A 22,191-nucleotide genomic window follows, 5' to 3' on the forward strand; every position below is an offset into this window, starting at 1 on the left:
GTTACGTAACCCCAGCAGTTAGATAGTGTTACCTTACACGGCAAGAGTTGTGTGATGCTTTTCAGGAATATTAATACCTGAAGGAAAAAAATAAAATGTCAGAACTTATACAATTAATTATAAAAAAAATATTTTAAACTATTGTGGTAATTCATACCGTTAGGTTTTTTACATTCCAACCTTCCTATCCAACAGGCTTCCCTCTAAAGCAATAGTTTACCCCAATTGGTGGTCTCTTTACCACTCCATCACTTTCCATCTTAGTTGGCTCACGATATGCTTGGCTTTACTAGAGTATCATTATGTGTATCTGGCTCATAGTTTCTGATGGCATTCGTATGTTCTTTTGTGCATGTATTAACTGCTCTAATGGTTTTGCCCACATACAGCTTACCACTGGGGCATTTTTATGCCCTTAGTCAGATGGTGTATGTCCGGACTTTATTTATTGATGTGCAGCAATTACAGTTGTAGGACATAAACACCCGAATGAATTGTCGCTGGCATTAGTGGTGAATTAATTGTTAGAGCCCATCAGTCCCAAACCAATTAGTACCTATTTTTGCCTGTATGTACTGTTCTGGGCATTTTGATTTATACCTGGGTATCAGTGACGATTTTGGAGATATGAGGGGACTGTTGTTGCAATTCGAAAAAGTGGATTTGGTGCATCCCTAGTTATTATAATAAGGTTGATCCATTTTTTTTAGAAGTTATAATAAAGATTTTTGCACGTTTATAAATTTTGGTTTGGTGTAGCTCCATGTTGGGGGTTTTCCTATATTCCTCTTTTTTGGCACATAGATTGTTGCCCCTGGGAAGCTCCTGCTTACATTAGGATTACCATTAGGGTTTATTAGTAGTGATGTGCATAATAGGAGTTTGATGATATTTTTTTAAGTTTTTAAGAGTCCCCAGTAAGGTTAACAACTCCTCTCTAAATAAGTTATAAAATGAGGTTCTGATGGTCCTGCACACTACAGACTTCAACTCAACCAAGTGTCACTCAGCCAAGTACTCGTATCATCTAAGAAATAGAATAGCTACTTGAGTATTGGTTGCATTATTAATTACCAAAGGGTCGTTAAATATTTAATAACTAAAAGGCATTATTTAGACTTGAAATGGTTGAAATCAGTACAATATATTCTGATACACAATATGGATCTTCCTGGCATTCATTTGTTGGTACCTGCATTCCTTACACCACACTTTAAATAAAACATCAGGGTTATACACCAAACAGAATACAATATGATACATTACTGGTAGATGCTATTAATCTTAAAATATTTTTCCTGCCCTTTGTTAAATGTTCTTCTAAATGCTCAGCCACTTCTCATTTTTTGTGATCGTTTAGCCGTATTATATAAACGTACTTCTAGTTCACCAAGGATATATACTTACTGGCTTATCACTTAACAATATATCTGGGATTTCACAATGCAGTTCAGGGGATAATGGAAGTATCGTCTCATACACATGAATAGATTTATTTCTTTCATATTATTCATGGCGTTTAAAGTAATTAAGAGACTTATATTCTTTGAGCGCACATTTCTGCCTTTTCAGTTACTGTTAAAAAAAGGCCATCAATAGGCTTTTATGAACACAGGTCCATTTTCCAATAGCAACCAATCAACAATTTGTTTTCTTCTTCACCCTAGAAAATGGAGGATAATACCATTGCATCTGTCTCTATCTATCTGTATACTATGCATTTTTTCAATCTTCTGTTACTACTAATTGGGAACAGTTGTGCAAAATAGGGACCCCCGGTAAAACATCCCCAGTTGAAGAGATATCACTTGATATGAACTCTTCTTCACACCTTAATAGTTATGTTGCAGTTGAAAGAACTAGGTGGCTGACCCCCTTTCAGCAGCTTTATTATTATATTATTATCCTGTGTATTGGATAGAAGTAGGGTGTCTAGTCTCCCCCTGATTGCTGAATATGTAGTAGAAGAAGTAGTAATAAAATACATAATGCCATACACCTTACCATCTTTGTTTTAAAAGGAGAAAGATATCCTGATGTTCTAGTTCATTCAGGCTATAGAATGCCTGTGTAATGTTTGTGCTTTGGCTGACTTTACTCACAGTATCTTACTTGTCTACAACATGCTTCTAGACATTAGCAATTCTATTGCCCAGCTAGAACACCATTTATCACAAGTGACAGCTTTGTTATCCCTCTGTCTTAATCTCAGCCTAATCTGGCATTATAAATGGAGTTACAGCACAGTTTTGCCACCGCACACCTGCTCCTTTCACAGCATAATAGAGACTATGGGAAGAGAAAGGGAGATGTGTTGTTTGCCATGATCAAGAACAAGCCTTGATTTGCTAGTAAAATCCCATTGTGGGCATCCTGCTGCAACTATATCAAGTTTATTGTCATCCAAACATTCCTACACTGCATTATGAGCCTGGCGGGGATCTGTCATTGGGCCCCGCTTGGATATAGAAAATTACAAAAATAAGTAATTATTTTTTTATTTTATAGAATATAAGAGTTCTTTTTAAAACAGAAATAAGTATGTGATGTTTCCAATATCTCTGGCCCGGGACAGACTTCATCCAGCTGGTATAGACTTTATATAATTAAAGGCATTAAGGTTGCCAAGGAGCAGTATTTCATAGCAGCCAATAAGATGCTTGTATTTAAACTGGGGACCAGTAAATGCGACCAGCTGACCTGTAGCAAGTGTTGCACTTTTTATTGCATTACCCCATGTCCCGATGCTGATCACATTTCTTTGCCTGATACAGATTTTCAGCAAAATTTACATTGTTGTAAGTGGCAAACATTTTTGTAAATATTCACTAGAATTTTGCATGCTTCTTGTTTCGCAGGAAAAAAAATTGTGTCTCTTTTAACACTGGGAAAAATATGCGGGAAAAAATGTCCATTGATTCCAATGCATTTGGCATGAGATAAAATGCCCTATGACTTCCCTTCATTTGGCAGGAGAAAAAAAAATTAAGAAAAAACACCCACTGACAAGAACAATACCTGAGGAAAAAAGACCATTGGCGCAATAAAAAACACAAGAAAAAAAAATTGACCAATAACTCCAGTGCATTTGGTGCAAGAAAAAATGTGAGAAAAATGCACATTAACTCCAATGCATTTAGTGCAAGAAAAAAAAAAACATCGCAAAAAAAAAAAATGCCCACTGACTTCAGTGCAATGAATTATTTTGGCAAATTGTTTTTACGATTTTTTAAATTTTAATACAGGTATGGGAATCTGTTATCCGGAAACCCATTATACAGAAAGTTCCAAATTACAGAAAGGCCATCTCCCATAGACTCCATTATAAGGAAATAATTTTAATTTTTAAAAATGATTTCCTTTTTCTCTGTAATTATAAAACAGTACCTTGTACTTGATCCCAATTTATATACTGTAATTAATCCTTATTGGAGGCAAAACAATCCTATTGGGATTATTAAATATTGAAAAAAAAACCCAGGTCCCGAGCATTTTGGATAATAGGTTCCATACTTGTACAGATACACTATAACAGACCGTAATTGGTATAGTCATCTTTCTGTTGTTCTGCTTGCTCTGGTCCACAGCTCCAATGATTGGTAGAAGGTAAAGAGAAGGTTCACCTCCCCCTTGTATACAGGGTTGGACTGTATGCAGGGTTGGACCCAGCCTTCATGGGCCCCACTGACCAAGGCCAGCTCCCTGTAGTACTGCAGATACACACCCCCACCCCCTATTGCCTGATAACAGCCACAAGTTAAGGAGGAAAATCGTATGTGGCGCGGTTGTAGGGAAGGGGGTATATACAGTGTGCACATTGGAAGGGGGACCTTGATGTAGAAAAGGGGACCCTTAAAGTTTAAGCCCTGTTGGTCTCAGGCACCCCAGTCTGATGCTGCTTGCATATACAGTGCATGAAAGGTTCAAAATGAAACCTGCCTGAGTCGCTGGCCAACATCCACAGTACAGGGATATCGGTCTGCATCATTGGCCACCATACAGGTAAGGAAAGTCACATGATATTCTGTTTCATGTGATTTTATCGGTACTTGTATTTCCAGCTGTATTGGTGTTATTTGATGTAGGGGATATGAATTCCTTCACTGATAAATTACATTCATTACTGAACTGAATTCCAATTCCCCTGATGCACGGTTCCAAATCAAATGCAAGTACCAATATTCTATGCAATTTGCTAAAAAAGTTCTCTCAAACTCCACTGAAAATATTTTACATACTGGCACTGACACAGGGGAAATACATTTGTAAGATTCCCCGCAGCATCTCAGCTCTAACAAACCTCTATTTCTGATCCCTGCTGCAGAGAGACTCAATTAGCTTCAAGTCAGAAGAGATAAAATATATTCATCTTGTATTCTAACTTCTTCCCTATTCTTATAAGGCAGAGGTATTTTAATTAAAGGAGAACCCCACTCATTAATAACATGTACTCCCATCAACCTCAGCTAAAGGGTTGGAAATGTCTGCATTAAGGTATTGTACAAAACGCTGGGGCTTAAGGTATACGTATATATGTAAGGCTTGAGCTATACCTGTATGTATTAAGGCATTGCGCTAGGCATGGGGGTAGACGTATATGTATTAAAGCTTGACCTATACCTAAATGTATTAAAGGGGTCAGGGTCAGACTGGGGGGGTGCAGGGCCCACTGGGGCTTCTGCCTCAGGGGCCCCTGCACCCCCCAATGGCCCCGCCGCCTTCAACCCCCCACCCGCAAAGGCCCCCAACACCCTCTGACCCCCTCCCCGAGCATTCCTAAAAAGAAACTTACCTGCGGCGCGTGGGGGAAGGGAGACGGCGGATCCTGGGGGGGAGGGGGGCGATCGGATCTGGGCCGCTAGGGCCCACTGGGTTTTCTCCCGGGACCCTGGCGGCCCAGTCCGCCGCTGAAAGGGGTGGTTTACCTTAAAGTTTACTTTTAGTATGTTATAGAATGGCCGATTCTAAGCAACTTTTCAATTGGTCTTTATTTTTTTATCTTTTATGGTTTAAGAATTATTTGCCGGCTTCTTCTGCTTTCAAATGGGGGTCACTGACCCCAGCAGCCAAAACATATTGCTCTGTGAGGCTACAATTTTATTTTTATTATTCTATTATTATGTTATTTCTATTCAGCCCCTCTACTATTCATATATCAGTCATTCTCTCAAACCACTCCCTCATTACAAGGGTAAATTGGACCCTAGCAACCAGATAATTGCTGAAATTTCAAAATGCAGAGCTGAGGAAGAAAAAGTAAAACAATGAAAAAACTACCAATAATAAAAAAACGAAGACCAATTGCAAATTCAGAATTGCAGAATAACACTCTGTACATCATACTAAGTTAACCCCAAGGTGAAGAACCCCTTCAAGGCTTGAGGTATATATATTAAGGCTTAAGGTACTGTATATGTATTAAAGCACGGTATTAGGAATTGAATAATTTCAGCTAATGACAGCAGCCTTCAGTGCTACCTTTTTTGTAGAGCTGTGGGGGAAATGTCTCCTTGGAACAGGCTTGGAAATTTATGTGCGCCATTGTATGAAATTGCCATACTTTCCTGTAAGTATAAAAATTCATTAAGGTTTTGAGTAGGAATAAAATTAGCACGTAACAGCTTCATAAAACAGTCTGTCCTCAGTAAGTCATTCAGTAATGAAACCCGTGCCTGTTGCTGGAGGAGGCACAGAGTGTGGAACAATGGGACACTTGCATGTCATGTCCTGCTATAGAAATAGAAAGTGGCAGCCCTCCCCTGATAGGCTGCAGGTCATGCCCTGTCCCCTAGGGGTGTTTGGAAATTCACTATTTAAGTACAAAATGATTCAACCCAACTGCCATGATGAATAAAGAGCTGCCTGACAGTTCAACGCCAGTTTGTGGCACCTGTCACATCCAGCTACGACTTGAACCGCGCAGCCCTCGCTCTAGCTCCATCTATTTTAAAGGATCTGCATCTTTAACAGAGCATTAACAGAGCATTAGTTGTGTTCTTCCACTTGGTCGTACTGAAGGTACTGGTTATGCCAAGACAAGGGTCAAACTGGGTCGATTCGCCCACCAACCACTAATACACATAAACTGAGGCTTGGGGCACATTTACAAAAGCACGAACGCACGAGTATTCATGCGAACACTCCGAGCGTATTTTCGCCGATTTTTCGGGCGTCCGCATGACTTTTTCTTATGGCGCACAACCTTTTCGTATGGCGCACAACTTTTTCGTACGCTGCACGACTTTTTCGGACGTTTGCACGAAAAAATCGGAAAGGTTTTACCGCTGTTTACAATTGTTCGGTACGAAAATTTTGTGACTTTCGGATCGCCAATACGATATTATCGTGACTAATACGATTTTTTTGTAAGCATTTTCGTGATATTTGCGATCTTACGAAATTTTCGTTCCCAATACGATTTTTTCCTATTCGTGATTCGGATTCGTGGATTAGTAAATATACCCCCTTATCTACCAGTAAATATAAGACTTTAGAATTTAAAGTTTTAGCACAAATCATTCAATGCAGAAGTGTTCCATATGCAAACTGAACTACCATCCAGCCAGAGGAGCTACTCCCTGAAAGTTCCACCCTACATCCACATGTGATTCTCTAAATGATCTCTTCAACACTACGATATCCCAGACAGCTCACTAGCACTCCCATGTCTCATCACAGTCTGTATTTCCATAGCCACATTATCAGTGCTGTAACCACCAGGGGTGCAGGGGATGTGATTGCACCCGGGTCTATCCCCCTAGGGACCCACCGGAGCCACAATAAAGCATATCACAGGCGGCACAGCAGGGGACAGTGCAGAGTGTGCACTGAGGAGGCTCCGGATTTCTTTTTTGGCCACCCATAGGCAGCCTTTTTTCTCAGCCCCCCTCAAGATCCAACACATGCGCATCCTTGTAGCTCTCATACGGGACACCCCAGTGCTCTATATATGAGGTGTGGCTGGGTGGTATGCCACCCCAAAATTTATTCCTCCCTAGGCCTGGGCATTTGTGGCCTCGCCACAAATCTTGGCCTGACTGGGGGCACTGGGGCGCGATTACGGAATGGGAGAGTCTGGCAGGTGGTCCATATCTATATAGGCCCTTATCTTTCTATAGAGGCCCTTTACTTATCTTTCTATATAGGCCATCCTTTGTTCATATTCCCATCTCTCTTTTAAACCACTACCTGGTTACTAGGTTAATTTGGACCCTATAAACCAGATAGCTGCTGAAATTCCAAACTGGAAAGTTGCTGAACAAAAAGCTAAATAATGCAAAGACCACAAATAATAAAACATAAAGACCAATTGCAAATGGTCTCAGAATAGCATTCTCTACAGTCTACATCATACTTAAAGTTAATGTAAAGGTGAACAACCCCTGTAAACTGTGAAATTAGTCAAATTACAACATTCAGACCCCAGAAAATAAATGAGTGTTTGTTCCTGCGGCTTCTTTAAACTGCAGGGGGGCATAGGTAGCAATGCATGTCATTCTTTCCAATGGGGCTGTACTAACACAGACGCATGTAAGTTCCGAATGCAGGTGGAATGCAACACTGACTGTAACCCTGCCACTTATTTATAGAGAGAGGACGTTACTTAAGAAAATCATAAAATCCTTGTGTAAACAAAATAGCACAGCGCCAGTAAAAAGCACCCGCATTTATACCAATTTTGAAGGAAGGGTAAGTTAATTGGTTATGTAAATGAACTAAATACCCTGCTGGCTCATTGTGACATCTAATGAGGGTGTCTAGTTCACTATCCATTTAACAGTTAGTACAGGGATCCATATAGCGTGATTGTCCTTTCCTAATGTAGGTAATTAGACCTTCAGTTTGATGGGAATCATTAAAGGAATGCTCTTTTCGGGCTGGTGCTGCAATAAAATAGAGCGTGCAGAACACATAACTATTAGCTGTTTGCCTGTTGGTCTTGGGCGCCACTGGGTAAAACGGCTGATCATTTAAGGTGCCACTAATTTTACCTTTTTGCCTAATAACCCATAGCACTGGCTGAACAATATTGGATTTTCTATAAGCTGGAAATGTCTCTTTTTTAACTTGCAAATGAATCTACTGCTAAGTGAACCAAATGAAGCCATTAACCATAATTACATGACAGCCTGTAATGAGCTGAACACCTTTTGTTCCGGCGCAAGAAAGTTGCTACTGATCCCGTTCAGAAGCATTACTGATAATATTTAATGGGTTAAAGCCCCCTCTATCCCTTTATGATAACAGGATTAACAGGAAATAAGAAGATAATGATGGTTCAATGGATTGTATAAGAAAGAGAGGTGCTGTCTATTTTCAGTACAGGTATAGGATATTATCTATAATGCTCAGGACTAGGGGTTTTCCAGATCAGGGATCTTTCTGTTATTTGGATCTCAATACCTCAAGTCTACTAAAAACATCATTTAAACATTAAATAAACCCAATAGGAATGTTTTGCATTCAATAAGGATTAATTATATGCGATCAAGTACAAGGTACTGTTTTAGTATTTTATTAAATAATTTTTAAAAATGTGAATTATTTTATTAAAATGGAGTCTATGGGAGATAGCCTTCCCATGATTTAAAGCTTTCTGGATAACAGGTTTCTGGCTAAAGGATTCCATTCTTGTACTAAAGGGACAGATCAGTGCCCCCCTTGCTGCACAGGACAGGGCTATATTTATATACAGTAAGTGGGCATCCTTAGCCTTATGCCTTAGGATATTTGTACCTTACACCTGTTAATAAATATACTTTTATTCTAATATGAATGTTTTGTGTATGTCTGTGTGTCCCTGCCCAAGGGATCAATGGGATCAAAAGTCTCTGGATGCCCATAAATGCTACCTTAATAGAAAGAGAATCCCCTGTAGGGTGTTCTATGGGCAGATAGATGTGGCCACCAGGTAGTAGAGGTACAGGAGATAATTGTAGTGTTTTTTAACAACTTGGGGCCGGGTGACCTTGTAGGACTGATGCATTTGACTATGCATATGATTTACAGATGCTATCACTTTTGAGTAACCACCTTCACTAATTCTATAAAAATGAACGTCTATAGAACATCTGTTATAGAGAGGTTTAACTCAGCTGTGGATATTCAGTGTAAAGGTGGCCATACACAGGCAAAATTAAGCTGCTGACTTGAGTCCTACAGACAAATTTGGCAGCTAAACCTCCCCAAATGATATGTGGCCAAAAATCGCTCAGGTGTTTATCAGACAGGTTTGATTTTCCTGTTGGTTTGGGGACCACATCGCAATTTGATGCTTTCCTTGTCTCATATGTCTCATATACCTGTTGTTGTTATTCCCTAGGGCCAAACAAATGAATTAGCCCAAGATCACCCACCTTAGGTGGGCATATTGGGAAAAGATCTACTTGTTTGGTGACCTAGCCAATTGAGTGGATCTTAACGCCTATGGCCACTTTAACTGTTATGTTTGTCTTTGTGTGTGTTATCTTATCTTAGTTCTTCCTTATCTTACAGGTAAACCAGTCATGATTATAACGGAGTTTATGGAAAATGGCTCCTTGGATACCTTCCTAAAGGTAAGCAGATGTGGGCTTTCTATACAAGGGCTCTTCTGCCATCACGAACCTTACCTTTAGGAGCAGAATTTCCATCTTTTATGCTTTTAATGTAGAAAAAGGCGATTACCGTAAGTTTTCTTGTTAAGATCTGGTCTGCATGGATTCAATTAAAATCCATTTTCAGTGTGTATCCCTGTAATTGTCATAGCATATCCAGTACATACTGCATTCAAAGACCCTGCACTTACGCATCAAGCATAATAATAATAACCCATCCTGTGAAAAGCCCCTGATAATGAGTTGTTCAAAGGCTACTGCTTAGAGAAAGAAGAGGTTTGTTTGTTTAAAGATAGAAGGGGGTGAGCTAAGTAAACATATCCCAACTTTCGAGCCCTACTTAATGTGCTCATTTTTAGCAAAGATGTTTTTAGGTGTATTCTGCCTATGTAATGATGCTGGGTCACTGTCAGCCTAATGGAATGACAGGCTGCCTAGAACTTTTAGAGTCTTACCTGTCAAGCCCAGAAACCCAGCTGTAAGACATTTAAAATTCCTCATGATATATAGTCCCCACTGCTGAAGAGTTAGTTTTTCAATTTAAATATCTAAGAATATCTTTCAGGTCATGGCAAAAAGCAGCACAATCCAATTTAGCTCCAATACTCTGCTCAGAAAGGCAGCCAGACTGATAAAATAAAGGCATGTCACTCTCTGCGGGCAGCAGCGGCAGCTAAAACCCTGCTCTCCTTGGCTCGTGTGCTGCTGCTCCTGACTGCCCAGAGCTAAAAGCTGGAGATGATATCATAGGGTGAAGGAAAGCATAACACAGACTCTTCTGGGGATCTGTAATGTAATGATGTAAGAGTGCAATTTGGAACAATTAGAATCAGGTTCTCTAGGCTGATGCATCCAGCTATTTGCATAAAAAGGCAAATTGTATTATAAAGACAAAATAGGTTAGCAAAGGTGTTGCAAGGCTACTACTACTAATACAAAGCTTTAGACAGCAGCAAATTATGATAATTGGTTAATTATTGTGCTGTTGCCCTGCCTATTCCTGTTTCATGTTACTATTCCATTAAGCTTCCCAAATCCCTCCAGTAAGAATATACGGCACAGAAGACCATAAATACATAGTGGCTCACGTTGTTTGGGATATCAGGGCAGCCATTAGGTGCTACATAGAAAAAAACAGTCCCATTGCTGGGATCTGAAATGTAATATTTTGCAGTGTTCTCTATGGCATTTGTGTCTCCAAATGTTACACTTGTATGACCAACTAATGGAAAAAAGGTATCTGAAGGTGACCCTGTATGCCTAATATTGACTGCAGAGTGCAGAAAGTGGTCATTAGAGTGAGGAGTACACAGCTGCCATACACGCTATTCATTAGTGTAGAATGTATTGATGCTTCATGTTGTGTTGGGTGAGTGCGTCATTATGGTCTGGAAGGTGGGCTGGGCACATTGCCCTTACACCCAAAGACACCCAAGACACCCTGGTACCAGAAGGTACCAGAACCTGCTCTTATGATCTGTTACATGAAATATTTAGGAAAGACTATAATAGATAGTGTTTTAAGATTAAAATACAGTCTAGCAAGTTTGGTAAACATGATATTGCCCTGAAGCATAATTGTGGATTTAGAACTATAGCCAGTCAAAAGCCAGAGAAGGATCCATTCAGGCCAGGCGTACGAAAGCAGAACGAAACTTATTATTATGTTCATGTTTTTATAAAGCACAGGCATTCTGCAGCCCTGTACAATAAATGGGTTTATACATTGAACATACAGATTTACATACAAAGCAACCAATAACCAATACAAGAGATAAAGAGGGCCCTGCTCATAAGAGCTTACACACTATCTGCAATATGGGTGTTTCACTTAATGTAGACACAGTAGCAAGGTAGCGCCACTCGTAAGGCTAAAATTAGGTTGAAATAGGAACCTAGCAATTGTAGCCTAGAATGTTAAGGCTATTTGTTCTGAAATTCTGAACGTGTTCAAGACATTGAGCAGAAAAGGCTTGGATGAGGATAGGAGAATAGGAGGATAGGAGTGATAGATATAGGGGTAGAGTATGAATCTTACTGAATTGTTGGATTCAGATTTGAGATGGTTTCAGTAAAGTATTCCAGTGAGGGAACAGTATGAGCATTATGAGTAGTGTGATACCAATAATTATTGTGCCACATTGCCCTAGTACACACCTTACACAGTACTAAATGGGCCAAGCACAAGTTTATGGTATCAGAAATGTAATATGAGTATGATTCTATTGTGAGCATTGCCAAAGGGCTGGACAAATAGACAAATTGCACCTAGCAAGTTACACAAACCAAGGTTGGAAGCAGGTTGAGTAACATTAGCTTGAAGGAACTCACACAGTTTCATCACATTCATTGCCTAGAGATAGGGGCTCTAACCAGCTTCCCTGTCCCTGCTGTAGAGAAGCACCTCCAGAGCATGATGCTGCCACCACCATATTTGACAGTGGGGATGGTGTGTTCAGAGTGATGTGCAGTGTTAGTTTTCCGCCACACATAGCGTTTTGCATTTTGGCCAAAAAGTTTAATTTTGGTCTCATCTGACCAGAGCACCTTCTTCCACATGTTTGCTGTGCCCCCCACATGGCTTGTGGCAAACTGCAAATGGGACTTCTTATGGTTTTCTGTTAACAATGGCTTTCTTCTTGCCACTCTTCCATAAAGGCCAACTTTGTGCAGTGCACGACTAATAGTTGTCCTATGGACAGATTCCCCCACCTGAGCTGTAGATCTCTGCAGCTTGTCCAGAGTCACCATGGGCCTCTTGGCTGCATTTCTGATCAGCGCTCTCCTTGTTCGGCCTGTGAGTTTAGGGGGACGGCCTTGTCTTGGTAGATTTACAGTTGTGCCATACTCCTTCCATTTCTGAATGATCGCTTGAACAGTGCTCCGTGGGATGTTCAAGGCTTTGGAAATCTTTTTGTAGCCTAAGCCTGCTTTAAATTTCTCAATAACTTTATCCCTGACCTGTCTGGTGTGTTCTTTGGACTTCATGGTGTTGTTGCTCCCAATATTCTCTTAGACAACCTCTGAGGCCGTCACATAGCAGCTGTATTTGTACTGACATTAGATTACACACAGGTGCACTCTATTTAGTCATTAGCACCCATCAGGCAATGTCTATGGGCAACTGATTGCACTCAGACCAAAGGGGGCTGAATAATTACGCACACCCCACTTTGCAGTTATTTATTTGTAAAAAATGTTTGGAATCATGTATGATTTTCATTCCACTTCTCATGTGTACACCACTTTGTATTGGTCTTTCACGTGGAATTCCAATAAAATTGATTCATGTTTGTGGCTGTAATGTGGCAAAATGTGGAAAAGTTCAAGGGGGCTGAATACTTTTGCAAGCCACTGTATATCAGGAGCCTTAGCTGATACCAGTGAAAGTAGATACTTTTATATTCTTTGGTGACTTTGAATGTACTGATCTATATAGAAGGATGATTGAAGAATTTAAGTAGAGCTTTCACTTTAATAGCATTCCTGATTGTTAATGACACAATGTAAAGGCTGGGCTGGTTCTTAATCACCTGCTGCAAAGACAATGATGTATCTGAAGGACATGGGAAATTGGACAGTGGATGTCATCAATCTTAATCTGCTGAGTCAGCTTATATATATAAATATATAGGAAAGTTCAATTTCAGTGACTAAATGTGCCCAAAACAATGGTTTAATGAGCTTTTTTGTTAATCTAGAAATAATCTTTATTATAAATGGGATGACAGCAATGTAATCATGATGGTTGTGTTTCTGATTTGTGCATAAAAGCAGCAGCAAGGTGCATTGTGGTAAAAAAAACATAGACCTTCATGCATGTTTTTTCACACTTTGCACCTTACCCACATTTAGTAAATTATCTAATGATAATGTCTGACAGCCACCCTAATCCTTCTGTCCCCTACTCACATACCTGCAATGTTCTCATTATATTAGCCCTCCACATGATTGCAGTCAGACTGACTGAGTTACTTGGCCAATCAGATGAATCACAATCCTACCCATAAAATCTATGATGATCTAATCACATAACAAGGGTGCATGCAAGCTGAATACATTACAAAGAGTTGTAGAATGCTAGTAAGTCTAATGACTGTCCCATACTAGTGAGAACCTGTTTCTACATACACAGGTAAAGTATTTTGCTTAGCTCTCCCATTATAAGATCTGGCCATTGTATTTGTTTCTTCATGTTGGGCAGCCAACCAAAGGAGTGAAACTTTGCAGATTTGATTTGACGAGTAGCTTATACCAGTTGTAATGGTTATTGATGATTGTGAGTTACTGTTCAAGCCAAACTGAAATCTGTTCAATCAAAAAAAGATTTTAGTCTAAAAATAAAGTGGTACAATCATGGGGGATGCTGGCCATTTTGTTCAGAAAAACACCATCGTAATATATTGCACCATGATTGAACACCTTATAGTCACTGAATACCCTAATAGTTGCTGCACAACTATCCATACATACAAACATATAAGCAAAGAAGTGATAGACATGCATCCATTAAGGTCCGACACACCATAACAAGCTTCAGTCAGGTGATCTAGAGGAAGAGAAAATGTCATTTGAAGTTGCTCTAGTTCTAGATCCCAAATAACAAGTAGACCATCCCATTGTAAAAGATGCATTGTACTTGTGTATTTTTTCAATATCAAAACCATGTCTGAAGCTAGAGATTTTGGCAAGTTTAGGGAATGGATTACATACTCCCACTAGACTTATATAAAGCCCTCTTTCCACAACTGATAATGAACATTTCTTTCTTCTAATTGTATGATCACCTTCATCCATTATCTGCAAGTACACCTCTCACTGATTTGCTTAAATTAGCCATGTTAACAGTATGCACCATGTGCATTGGCAAATAAATGATATTGGCACTAGCAGACCCACAATTCTGATTTAAAAATGGGAATTTTGGCTCTTGGAGTTACCAGGATCAGTTTTTGCCACCACTGGTAACATCATGGTCATTGCCGCCTCATTGCAGCAGTTCCCCTGGGTGCTCTAGTTATAACTATAGTCTAATTAAAGAAAGCACTATAGACTACTACCATGTAGACCTGATCCTGGGCCAATTCAATATCTATGTACAAATAAAGTTCTCAGGCCCCACAGACCTTCATTTCAAGAGTAAATATCTGTGTGTCACTGTATTAAATCTGTAGTGTATTCAAGGGAGACCTCATCTGCTGCAACATTCCTGTCCAGCCTCCAACTCATTTCATTGTTAAATACTGTTTTCTTTGCAACATTTGTCCCTTGTAAAACCATGTCTAATATGGTTTATCTTAAAAAGCACAGTGCCAAATCTTGCCATAAACCACCAAATAGTTCCCATCCAAAAAAAATGTTTAGTTTGTATTCCTTCAGGTTCACAGTGCTGAATTACCATCTCTTACTGAAACACGTTTCTTTTTCTGTATATTATTAAGATTTGGCTTTTACATATAACGAAGATTTGACATTTTGATGCAAGCAGGTGTGCCTATTACTAGTGATGAGTTAATTATTTCGCCAGACACGGATTCTGCATTTCGCCATTGGTGAATTTTTTTATGAAACTGACACAAAAACTTGAGTGAGGAAAAAGTCATGGTCACATAAATAATGTAGCGAGCATGAAAATAAATCAAAATAAATACATTACTTGTGTTTTGCGAACTTTTCACTATTTCCAAAATTCTCAGCAGTTTCACTAATTTTTCTCTGAAACAGGACAGATTCGCTACCCTTTACCTTTAGTATTATTATTATAACATAAAACCCTATGAGTAAAGGTCCCCATACACGGGCCGATAGTAGCTGCTGATATCGCGCCCTTAGACCAATTCGGCAGCTAATCGGCCCGCGTAGGGGCACAAACGACGGGCCTGCCAACCGACATCTGGCCTGAATTTGGGCAGATATCGATCGGGCAGATTAAAAAATTTCGTCGGATCGGGAACCGCATCGGCTGCGCCTATTACCGGCGTTCTAATTCGATCATTTGGCCCCAGGGCCAAACGACCAAATTAGCCTAAATTCACCAGATATCGCCCCCCCCACCCATAGGTGGGGATATCGGGAGAAGATTCTCTCGCTTGGCAACCTTGGCAAGCGAGCGGATCCTGACGTGTATGGCCACCTTAACAATCGCAGATACATGTGGAACAGAATCGGTGCCTGTCAGGAATAAATCTTATTTAATGCACTGATCAGGATGAGGCCAGGAAATGGAAATCCACAGAACAGTGTTGAATTAAAGCTCACTGCACTATATTAATGTCAATTGAACGAGGGTATGGCTGTACGTATTAGATCCGCAGTTCATGATAGTTCCTATTTTTGCTCTTGTGGGTTAATAGAAGACAATGCACATAATTGTTGATGTATACATGCTGAAGAACTTCCCCAGTTGTGTTTGCATGCCAGACTTAAAGGGGTGGTCCTTTCAGTTAACATTTAGTATGTTATAGAATAGCCAATTCTAAGCAACTTTTCAACTGATTTTCAGTGATTATAGTTTTTGAATTATTTGGTGCCTTTTTCTGACTCTTAAAAAGAAACTGTCTCTAAAAAATAAATTGCATAAACAAGCACATATGTAAAACCCTGCTGCCCCCAGGATCATAGGATTCCCAGTGCACACAAACAAGCCAAGGCACACATACATGCTAGGCCCCATCAGCCAATGAATGGGCAGAGTTCTGCCTTTTACTCCCACACTACTTCCTGTTACAGTTAGAGCTGCATTATTTCCTGTCAGCTGATCTCTGAGGGAGCACACTGCCCATCACTAAATGGCGGCTCAAGGGAAAGGATGTAAAAGGGCATTATTTACTGATATCTATATTCCAGTTCTGCGAGATTCTTTAATAGGTCACTTAACATAATATAAACTATCTGTTGGTTAAGCATTCATTCTGGGGGTATAATTTTCCTTTAATACATGTTGAGGTTAAAGCCTCATTTATGACTGCAAGTGTTAATGCAAATCTATGCATATACTGTTGGTATTCATCATACTTTCGCCCCAAACATGCTTCTTGCACCTCCTTGTAATTGGATCCCACTGTGGGTCACTTTAATAACAGCAACAGATATGAACCACTCTAATGCCATAGTAATAGTATGTGTTTTGGTGGATTATGGTGGATGCGCCTTGAAGCTCGGCCATATTGATGCTTGAAAAGCCCTGCATTGTGGGAAAAAAACATCAGTTTGTGTAAAAAAAACAGCATTTTGCACATGCACTAAAGCTTCAGGTTGGTGTCACCATCCTACATATGTATACACATTTATCTGCACTGAGGCGCACACAGTATATATGCTCCCATACTCCCCATCTATATCCTGACCTTCCTAACTCTTACTTTTATGACACACGCTTCCCCATTGTTTCCTTTGTCAGTTTTAGAGAGCACTCAGGGCAAACCCCATGCTTCATCTTGTCCTACTTTTAATTGCGTAGCTTTAATAACATTTGATTTTTCCTTCCAGGCAAAGCCTGGAATCCAGGTTAATGCTAAAATCAATTGCTTGTAATTAGTTCACCATTCGCTCATGTTCTCCTTAAGCTGAAAGATAGGCGCTTTGCAAAAATTCCTTCTTTTAACCTCAGGGAGTTAAAGATTTAGAGATAGCAGGTTAGTACAATTTCTGGGATATTTGTAGGTAAATGCCCAAGTTGGTTCTGTTACATGTGCAATGAACTTGCACATACCGTATTTAGCAATGTTTCTAAGCATGTTGGGATATATTAAGGGCTTAGGGTTACCCCCATCCGGTTTTTACCCAGACAGACTGGTTTTCAGAAAGGGTGCTCGTTTTTTTCCCTGGCAACATCACCAGTAATCCTTCACTCCACTTTTTACACCGCATGATAAATATACCCCTATATATTGGGCAGGGGGGTTGTTTGGGCCTCTGTGTACTTGGAATACCAGAACCTATTGTGACTTTCAGTCCAGAAATTGTTATTGAACGCTTAATGATTGAAGTAGTAGATTCAGCCATACAAGCACCAATGGTTAATCTCACACTAGGGGGCACATTTACTAACCCACGAACGGGTCAAATGCGTCCGATTGCGTTTTTTTCGTAATGATCGGTATTTTGCGATTTTTTCGGAAAATTGTTGCGACTTTTTCGTTACTAATACGATTTGTGCGAAAAAACGCGAGTTTTTCGTAGCCATTCCGAAAATCTGCCGATTTTTCGTAGCGTTAAAACTTGCGCGAAACGTCGCACCTTTTAAGTTTTAACGCTACGAAAAAGGCGCAACTTTTCACGCAAGTTTTAACGCTACGAAAAAATTGCCAGATTTTGCGCAACTTTCGGAACGGCTACGAAAAACTCGCGTTTTTTCGCCCAAATCGTATTGGTAACGAAAAAGTCGCGACAATTTCCGAAAAGTCGTAAAGACGCCGAAAAAATCGCAAAAAATACGAAAAAGTCGCAAAATGTTCGTTTTCAAATCGGATTTTTTCCAATTCGGTTCAGATTCGTGTCTTAGTAAATGTGCCCCTAGGTATAGCCCCAGTGTACGGCATATTTAGTGGTGGTGCAAGGAATGCACATTACCTTGAGCTGTATCACATTGAAGTCCCAACACTGACAGGTGTTGCCTGGGGGTAGACTAACCCCACTATAAAACCCTGGTGGATCACAAAACTTTTCTTGCTTACCAAACCTGACTTTCTTTCAGCCCTGGGGTGTACTAGTACAGTATACTAGCCTGTTTATTGCTATTATGGGGTTCCTGTTACCCCAGCTTCAAAAAGGAATGGTTACCTTAGGATCTGACCTCTTTTTCTCAATTACTGTGGCCTATCTTCACCCAAGGCCCCTCTGGCAGAACCACCTCATGCTATGGTGAAGTCCAGAAAAGACTGATTACATATTCTCATGTTGAGAAAGAAGTAAATCCGGAATGGGTTCCATCCTGTCTAGAAAAATATACACAGGATCACTTATCGGTAGGCTTGCTGGCCTGCTACACATGCACGCAGCGCCGGATTTCTCATCTGGGTGCCCCAAGGCCACCCCCCCTTAGTTGCATGCGCAGAAATGTAAACTTACATACGGAGCAATGGGGAGAGGCAAAATTTCAAAACTTCGGTGCTCAGGGCGGCATGACACCCCTAAATTTGTGCCGCCCTAGGCCCGGGTGTTTGTGGCCTTGGCCTGCATGCACTACCCCCCGATGGGTGTCGCCTCTCACAATACTAGTCCCAAGCATGGAGCAACAGCCAGTCGATTTAAAAATACAAAAGTCTTTATTATTATATTAAAAGTATCAAAGAAACATAATGGGCTCAACCCCACAACATACCCTGCTTGGCTTGACGTGTTTCGTGGCCCTTAACCACTTCCTCAGACAAGGGATATTTCTATTGTAGGGACCCATAGGGTTAAATGGCCCTTATGGCTTTAAATCCCTACAGGTTCAGTTCCCTTAGTTGCTGGGCAGAAGGGAATGTGTCTAAACAAGTTAATTAACATATGTATGCTATTGGCTAGTGGGGACCACTTCCTGCCTCACTTTGGTAAAGTGCTGGGAAAGGAGTGGCACCTTCCTGTTTGCTTCCACCTAAGCAACAGTGTGGATGTGTGCTGTGAGCCCAGGGCATGGGCCCAGGCCCAGTTGAAGTCGGGGAACAGAGCCCTGTGAATGAGGCATTAGATAGTGGCAGGTGTAGCCCCCTTTATAGTACCACTCTAGGGGTGTAATTTATGCCAGGAATTTAATGCTGCAATTTCTAAGAACATTCATTTAGATATTATTCTATTTTTTGGACAATGATTGGGTTTGAGGAGCTTCAGTTTAATAGAGATAAGTGACGCAAAATCCTTTTGTTTCTCCTTGTGTGCAAAACCTGGCATAGGTACAGGTATGGGATCTGTTATCCAGAAACCCATTATCCAGAAAGTTCTGAATTACAGAAAGACCATCTGCAATAGGCTCCATTATAAGCAAATAATTCTAATTTTTGAAAATGATTTCCTTTTTCTCTGTAATAATAAAACAGTGCCTTGTACTTGATCCCAACTAAGATATAATTGGTCCTTATTGGGGGCAGAACAAACCTATTGGGTTTATTCAATATTTAAATGATTTTTAGCAGACTTAAGCTATCGAGAGCCAAATTACGGAAAGATCCCTTATCCAAAAACCCCAGGTCCCGAGCATTCTGTATAACAGGCCCCATACCTGTATTATAAACAAAGGCTCCAAACCCATGACCTATAATGGGATAAGAGGATGAAAGCAATGGGTCTGTAACCTTAAGTGTAGTCAGAAAATACATCTGCAGAAATATACCGTCACCTTCATTGCACTTGTCTCTAGGCAGTGAGCAGCATTGCCTACTTTTGCCTCTTAATAATTAGCTAACGAAATGCAGACAGACAAAGCCCTTTCGTTCTCAGCTGGATCCCAGTGCCGTCCATGTGTTTTATAGCCCTTGTTCTCATTGTGTAGATTTGAGAGGTTCCACTGAACATCGATGCAGAGTGTTTCCTTTGTCTGTTATGGAGGTGTAAGCTGAAGTGGTACCTTTTATGTCAAGATAAGAGGGGCTTTGGCTGAATGCCAAGAACAGAAGGCGGGCATCCAGCTCTCCCTGCCTTAACCAATTTCTCCTTCGTCTTCAGGTTATGCTGACATCTCAGGTTTAAGGATCTGTTGTTCTTTGTTTGCACTATTAGATCTTAAAGGTATTAAAGCCATTAAAGCATTTCATAACAGCAGTCTGTGAATGTGCATAGGTCTGTGTGTGTGACCGTGCATGTGTTTGCTTTTATGTCTTTCTATTGAGGAACTTTGCAGAAACAGCTTCAGGTCAGAAGAAGCTAAAAGCTTCCAGGAAAAGAGTAAATGCAATTTCGATTTTGAGTTTTAAACTAAAAAAAAAAAAAAAACAAGCTCAGTTATTGACGAGACAGAAAGAAATGGAAATATTTATACTCCTAGTTTTAAATGCCTGTATCTCAATATACTGTATATTAGGTTTTGCCTTTACGAAAAAAGATGGCACACAACTAGGATTTATTGCAAATATGTTCTAATTTGAGTTTAAAGTTCTTGGTCTTATGGTTATTACCGGTATGTCATGTTTCATTGGTCAATGTCCACTTTTTGGTGTCTTATATATGAGGCAGATATTCCACCTAAGAAACACTCTTTGGTACTAAAGCATGGAAATCCTGTAGGTCTCTGTACGAGGCATAAACACTTTGCTGTATATATCATGTGTTTGGGTGGTGCTAAATCATGGGAAACACTGCAGGGATTCCTTATCTTGGTTAATACATGACCTTGCAATGTATATTGCATAGCTGAAGGTTGGCTGGTTAACCACAACCATCAGCTGTAGTAAATATATCTACTGCAGTTTAATGATGCTCTGCTGGGTAACTATATCTATGTCTGTATACTTTACATGTCTTTTCTCTTAACTACTCTGCATCATTCCACAGGCATTTTATTGTAATGCTTAAATAGAGTGCAATAAATCATTGGCACTACATACATACATGAATATTAAAGATCATAAAGACCATCATTATTACTGTAATAACATATTGCTCTATTACATGTCATATATCATGGGTATTTTTAAATCTGCAGAGGCATATGGCTTTACCATAAGAATAAGCAGTCAGTCTTGCAAAGATGTGTTATGGGTGGACAAGAAGCATTGTTCTTTGGGAATAGTAACTTGGTGAATATACTGTATATATAAGCTTTATAATTATACAACCTACATGACTGATGGGATATTTTATTCTTAAACCGCGCTTTATTTGTTCCCAGCTTGGCTTTTGCGTGTGCTCACCCAGACAGCCTACTCATCAAGATTTATCTCTCTTATCTTCTAGAAGCATGATGGCCAATTCACAGTGATTCAGTTAGTTGGGATGCTGCGAGGCATAGCTTCTGGTATGAAATACTTATCCGACATGAACTATGTCCACAGAGATCTGGCTGCTAGAAATATTTTGGTCAACAGCAACCTGGTGTGCAAAGTCTCTGACTTTGGCCTCTCTCGAGTCCTGGAGGATGACCCTGAAGCAGCATACACCACAAGGGTAAGAGTGAATGTCATAGTGGTTATTAAAGTTTGATTCCTTTATTTATACCTATTTGTTGGATACCATAACACCCAAGTGCTTATATTCATTATTTTATCAATTCCATTGCCTAATATATTTCTATTACCCTGTTCTTTTATCAATAAGGGTGGTAAAATTCCCATCCGATGGACAGCACCAGAAGCTATAGCTTACCGAAAGTTTACATCGGCGAGTGATGTTTGGAGTTATGGAATTGTCATGTGGGAGGTGATATCTTATGGCGAACGGCCCTACTGGGAAATGTCCAACCAAGATGTAAGTCCTCTACTTAGACTTCTTCATCATGAATAATCTAATATCTTATAGTATCTAGAAGGGCCACCATGGGAGGAGGGGGAATAGGGGGTATGCCAGGCCTGGTGAAATCCCCTACTTAATGGGAGCCCAACCACATTGTGAAGGTTATACAAATTGTGTACGTTATATATAAAGTAATATGTGTAAAAACTCCACTCACCACCAATAAATA

The 22,191-nt window shown here is 40.0% G+C and overlaps 1 protein-coding gene across 3 annotated transcripts in view; it reads left to right on the forward strand.

Annotated features, from left to right (window-relative positions):
• The window catches only part of LOC100494929 (ephrin type-A receptor 3), a 145,686-nt gene that overhangs the window by 117,155 nt on the left and 6,340 nt on the right, over positions 1-22,191 (forward strand). For all 3 annotated transcript variants that reach the window (XM_004917767.3, XM_012971375.3, XM_002939924.4), the window contains 3 exons: positions 9,496-9,557; positions 21,468-21,677; positions 21,828-21,977. In XM_004917767.3, coding sequence (XP_004917824.1) covers positions 9,496-9,557; positions 21,468-21,677; positions 21,828-21,977 — 422 coding nt within the window. The remainder of the gene's footprint in view (positions 1-9,495; positions 9,558-21,467; positions 21,678-21,827; positions 21,978-22,191) is intronic.

Source organism: Xenopus tropicalis, chromosome 5 (genome assembly GCF_000004195.4).
Source record: "Xenopus tropicalis strain Nigerian chromosome 5, UCB_Xtro_10.0, whole genome shotgun sequence".
NCBI classification, from domain to species: Eukaryota; Metazoa; Chordata; class Amphibia; order Anura; family Pipidae; genus Xenopus; species Xenopus tropicalis.